This window comes from Oncorhynchus nerka, linkage group LG4 (genome assembly GCF_034236695.1).
Source record: "Oncorhynchus nerka isolate Pitt River linkage group LG4, Oner_Uvic_2.0, whole genome shotgun sequence".
NCBI lineage: Eukaryota > Metazoa > Chordata > Actinopteri > Salmoniformes > Salmonidae > Oncorhynchus > Oncorhynchus nerka.
The window spans coordinates 13368022-13374111 of record NC_088399.1 but is presented as its reverse complement, the minus strand read 5'-3'; the positions used below and the strand labels follow the sequence as shown (position 1 = coordinate 13374111).

Here is a 6090-nt window from a genome sequence, read left to right as displayed (position 1 = left end):
TAGATATTACTGCCCTGTCGGAACTAGAAGCACAAGCATTTTGCTACTCTCACATTAACATCTGTTAACCATGTGTATGTGACCAATAAAATGTTATGTTATTTTATTTGTTGTTTATATTGCATTTGACTGCATTGAATACTGTGTGTAGATCCAAGAAGGTGTGGGTTTCATGACAACAGGAGCGTTTCTACATTCCCAGAAACTGCAGCCACAGATTAACAAAGGAGAATGAATGTCTTAGCCCCAGCACTTTCTACAGTAGGCGTCATCACAGAGACCATGTATGGGTTGAAATGCCCTGCCCTAAAACGTATGTCTCTCTAAAGCAGATGTAAGAGGAAAAATGCGTACTCACACACACAACCATGTACAATCGTAGACCCCCCCCAGGGGACAAATACCAGTAGTGTTCTGTTTTTTTTCTCCCTTCTCCTGGGTCATATTCATTAGTGAACATCGTAGCAAAATGTTTTGAAACGGAAAACGAAAACACATCTTCCTTGTTGGAAAAGTTGAAGTAGTCCCTCCCCGTTTCAGTGTGTTTTCTTCTGTTTGGTGCCTAGTGAATACAACCCTGGTATCGTTAGGCTCACTCCCCTGGTGTCCCTATGAAAAAGCTCTGAGGTGACGTTTCATATCATTTCATTCACTTTTATCATTCTTGTACAGAAGAGATTTATACATTGGGTTAAGTATGGATCATAATAAACATTCTCTCAACAAGAGGTTTTCCAAATACACCAACACCATCGGATGATAGAGTAAGAATCCGTCATTTACAGAATGCAACACTACAATATGTACAGGTTGTAAACAAAAGACAAATGAGAAAAACCCATTAACAGGTAAGGTCGTCCGGTGAGGCAATGAGAAAAACCCATTAACAGGTAAGGTCGTCCGGTGAGGCAAGCAAACAAACCACAACAAAAAGATGGCCGAGAAATGAAACTGTAAAGAAATATACCATTATCCAATAATAAAATATTAACATTTTTACTTTAAAATCCAGGTTCAAGTCTTTTCAATGTGGACATGTTTCCCCATGTATGACAGAAGTGTTGATTAGAAACATAGAAATATGGCTATAGAGTGACTATTATAGTCATTCTATTTCTATGGTCTACGTACATCATATCACCAGAACAGGAACAAAGAGTGTATTTTGCGAGTCCACATTATGTTGTTACGCTACAGGTTGTGCATTCTACAGTGCCGTCTTACTTAGGATGGCCAAACTGTGACAAAAACAAAGAATCCATGGCAACACTATTAACCACCTGTGTCTATATGATGCATTCATAGAGCCTTCTTTCACACCCATAATAGACTATAATAATGGGCTTTTCCTGGTTAAATAAAGGTCTAATAAAACATGTATTTTTTTTATAAGCATTCATAACAGCTCACAACTCCTTAAATAGCCTTTATGAGGCTTCATAATGCATTACTACATGTGACTCAAAGACAGTGTTACCAAATCAATAAATATAAATAAAGAAATATTAAAAACCAACACAGAAACCACTTGACTTAATGGTGTGTGCTGCATTGTGCAAGTCCAGCGGGAGAAGAAGAAGAAGAAGAAAAAGAAGGAGAAGTTGTTTTGGCAAAAATAAAAAAGCAATATCGGGTTTGAAATGACAAGTCGTCCATATCTAGTCCTTCCCCTGAAAATGGCAAATATATTGCAAAATGAAATCTAAATCATAAAGCATCTGCAATTACTGTCCTACTACTTCAATTTAGTGGAATTATTTCCTGAATACCATTGATTATATGGGATTGTGTCCTCATATGAGGCATGACATGTATGGAAGAGTCTGTTAATGGTTTTGATGCTAGCAGTACAGTTATATACATATACACACATACCTATGAACTACTCAAATATGAAAGGTAGATTTTAAAACTATGCAGGTGATTCTCAATGTCCAATGTGAAATCCAATAAGACAAAATAATAATAACAATGAAAAAGAACAAAGGCAAATATTGTCAAAGTGTTTGTCATTTTAGTAATCATTATTGGATGGATGCTAGACAGTTGAAATAGGTAAATTAAAGAGAGACGTGGGATATTCATGTATTACAACACATAGGGTCAGATCCAGAGCCTTAGCCCATACAACACATAGGGTCAGATCCAGAGCCTTAGCCCATACAACACATAGGGTCAGATCCAGAGCCTTAGCCCATACAACACATAGGGTCAGATCCAGAGCCTTAGCCCATACAACACATAGGGTCAGATCCAGAGCCCATACAATACATAGGGTCAGATCCAGAGCCTTAGCCCATACAACACAACCAGGTATACATGAGTTGGAGCACTTTAGAATACAGTCACTATTTTCATTTGACAAATATTTCTATTTTTTTGCAATACATATAGAGTGTACATGAATACAACCTTGTTATTTGTTTGGTGTAAAACAACATCAGTTTTATCATTAGCTCAAGTCCCTTTGTACTTCAGACAAATAAAGTTTTGAAATGATGAAATATAGAAGATATAGCCATGTGACTATAAGCGTTACAGTGTGACAGATATCACTGATAACTGATGAGTGTTTATGGAAGCTAACTGAAGGGGTCAATGAGGGTTATTCATGATCCTTAACAGTTGAGAAAAATGTACCACCTATTTATAAACAGATTTAACAATGTGTAGATAGACTGGAGAGTCTATTTGGATAGTATATTTGGTTGGATAGAACTAAATCACTACATACTCAGGATGTTAACAAGACCTACCATGTCATATTTCAATTGAAACATGGCCTAAGTATATTATATACTATTATTATGTTCTTAAGGTCATTAGTTAACCGGCTTCTTTCTACTTTGAAAAATAAAAAGAGGTGGTACATTTAAAGCTGCAATAAAGTTAGAACCCCAACGCTCTCGAACAGAAAACCACACATGTTCATCTAAGATGCCCCTATCTGAAATACCTGGGAGTGAAGATTAAAGTTAGAACCCCAACGCTCTCGAACAGAAAACCACACATGTTCATCTAAGATGCCCCTATCTGAAATACCTGGGAGTGAAGATTAAAGAACGCTCTCGAACAGAAAACCACACATGTTCATCTAAGATGCCCCTATCTGAAATACCTGGGAGTGAAGATTAAAGTTAGAAAACGAACAGAAAACACATGTTCATCTAAGATGCCCCTATCTGAAATACCTGGGAGTGAAGATTAAAGTTAGAACCCCAACGCTCTCGAACAGAAAACCACACATGTTCATCTAAGATGCCCCTATCTGAAATACCTGGGAGTGAAGATTAAAGTTAGAACCCCAACGCTCTCGAACAGAAAACCACACATGTTCATCTAAGATGCCCCTATCTGAAATACCTGGGAGTGAAGATGAAGGAGAGCAAAAGAAAGCAGACTGAGTGCAGAGAGCTTAGTCACATGCACTCAGGACAAGCACACATTCCCAGAAAGACCACAGGCATTATGTTATGGCATAACATATCTCTTCTAAAAAAAAAAAATCAAGTTTCAATGGATGCAATATATGACGAAGAAGATATTAAATGAACATCTTCCTCCTCTCTTTTCTCTCTCTCTCTCTCTCTCTCTCTCTCTCTCTCTCTCTCTCTCTCTCTCTCTCTCTCTCTTACTCTCTCCATTAACAAAAGTTATCTACAAAAAGATTTCAGTTTTACTACAATACAAAAACTGAGGAGGTCAAAAACAGCGTTTTCTACCAGTCTTGTTTCAAGGAAGACTTGAACTTTAGAAAAAAAGGTCTCTTTGAAATCATCTTGCAAAGTATGTCTTTGTCCGTCTCTCCCTATAATATCCCTCATTGGTTTTCAGATGGTATTAGTGGACTGGGGTCACCTTGCAGTTCAGAGGTCACCTTGCAATCCATCTTTCCCCCATCTGGCTGTCCTCCCATGATGCTACAGTTAGGACTGTTCCAAGCATCTTGTCTGTTGCCCATGTGCTCAGTCTTGGAGTCAAAGAACACTTTCTGTTTGCTTCCTGCATTGACAGGAAGTGGTAGGAGATAGAGGAGAGGCGGGAGGTGGAGATTGGCCTTTGAACTCAAGGCGTCACCTCGCTCCCTATAGGCCGAATGAACCAGAAGGTAAACAAAAAAGGAGGCGAGAAAGTCGACTAAAATATTCCTGAGTGTAAAAGTCTGGCGCTCCAAGGGAGGGAGTCTTGCGGGAGGTGTGGGTCTGTGCCCCCATATCACCTCCAGGTGGAGTGGAGTGAGGAGAAGACTGGGATTGAGGAGTGCAACGTGCGCTTTGGAACTCTCGATGACGCCACATCACCAACATTGTGGCGATTACTAGTATTCACCTCGTCCCTTGATTCGCCGTTGTAACGCAACAGTCTCTCTCTCGCAGTTTGGCAATCCGCGCAGTTTCTACTGCTGCTATGTATCGGCCGCTCTTTGCTTCTCCTCGCCCTCCTCCCCTTCCCCCTCTCCCTCCTCATCCTCCTCCTCCAACTCCGCCATACTTGGTTCCCTGTGTACCCCTTCACCCTCCTCCTCCTCCTCTACCACTACCACCTCCTCCTCCTCCTCCTCCTCCACCTCCTCTTCCGGCTGCTCGTCCAACGGGATCTCTGTGGATTCCGAGTCCTGCGTGCAGAGCGTTTTCGAGTTACAACTATTCTCCTCGTCTTCTTCTGGTTGACTTCCACTGTCTTTCTCCGTGTCCGACTCTCCGTCCTCTTCCAGGGTGAGCTCGAACTGGAACTTGTCCCCTCCGGGGGGACGTCCGCTGCCGTCGTCGGCTTCGTCCGGGACGGGCGAGGGGCTCTGGGGGATGATGCTCTGGTACCACTCCCTGTTGTCCTCCAGAGTGTCCAGGATGTCCTGAGCGTCAGGGTGCACCAAATCAGCCCAGGTCTCCCACAGAGGGTGGACGATGTAGTCGATGAACCCCACCTGGAGAGGGGAAGGAGGAAGGAGAGAGGAGGGAAAATAAAATGAATATCAGCTTGTTGTGCTTAAATTATTTGTCTGGACTGATATAAACTTGCTTTTTGTGTGTGTGTGTGTGTGTGTGTGTGTGTGTGTGTGTGTGTGTGTGTGTGTGTGTGGTTTCACTATCCTTGTGGGGACCAGAAGTCCTCACAAGGATAGTAAAAAAAAAGGAACATTCGGACAAGTGGGCACAATTCGCCGGTCCCCACAAAGAAAATAGCTATTTTAGGCTTAGGGGTTAGGTTCAGGGTCAGGGTTACAATTAGTGTTAGGGGTTAGATTTAGGCTTAGAGTTAGGGTTAAAGTTAGGGAAAATAAGATTTTGAATTGGAATCAATTGTTTGGTCCCCACAAGAATAGTAAAACATGTGTGTGTGTCTACTCTACTGTATGTGTGTGTGTGTGTGTGTGTGTGTGTGTGTGTGTGTGTGTGTGTGTGTGTGTGTGTGTGTGTGTGTGTGTGTGTGTGTGTGTGTGTGTGTGTGTGTATATATATATGTATATATACTGTATGTGTGTACTGTACTTACCTGGCTCTTCTGTACAGAGGCGTTGTGTTTGTCACACATAGGGCTGATCTCCATGCCTCTTTCCCTCTCCCTGTCCCCCTGGCTGAAGAACTCTTCCATAATGCGGTTGGTCCACTGGCGGTACAGCTGCAGGGGCTTGGTAGGGTTACTGAGATCCGCACAATGCACCATGTTCTGGAGGACCTGAGAGTGGGGGAAGAGAGATTTAGAATTTAAAACCCCAGTCCTCACATTTACTGAGGGAGCGTGCAATTGGCATTCTGAGTGCTGGAATGTCCACATGAGCTGTTGCCAGAGAATTGAATGTTAATTTCTCAACCATAAGCCCCATTCAACATCATCTTATAGAATTTGGCAGTACGTCCAACCGGCCTCACAACCGCAGACCACATGTAACCACGCCAGCCCAGGACCTCCACATCCGGCTTCTTCACCTGCTGGATCATCTGAGACCAGCCACCGGACAGCTGATGAACCAAAGAATTTGAAACCATCTTAGGGAAGCTCATCTGCGTGCTCGTCGTCCTCACCAGGTTCTTGACCTGACTGCAGTTTGGAGTCGTAACCGACTTCATTGGGTTTTGTGGCATTGGGCTT

General features: G+C 42.3%; 1 protein-coding gene across 5 annotated transcripts in view; it reads right to left on the bottom strand.

The window, feature by feature from the left end:
• Positions 1-3162: 3162 nt before the first annotated feature.
• LOC115124197 (3',5'-cyclic-AMP phosphodiesterase 4D-like) overlaps positions 3163-6090 on the bottom strand; it is a 457268-nt gene continuing 454340 nt past the window's right edge. For all 5 annotated transcript variants that reach the window (XM_065017241.1, XM_065017242.1, XM_065017244.1 and 2 more), the window contains 2 exons: positions 5494-5676; positions 3163-4924 (listed from right to left, as the gene is read on the bottom strand). In XM_065017241.1, the coding sequence (XP_064873313.1) occupies positions 4406-4924; positions 5494-5676 (702 nt within the window). In that variant the 3' untranslated portion in view covers positions 3163-4405. The remainder of the gene's footprint in view (positions 4925-5493; positions 5677-6090) is intronic.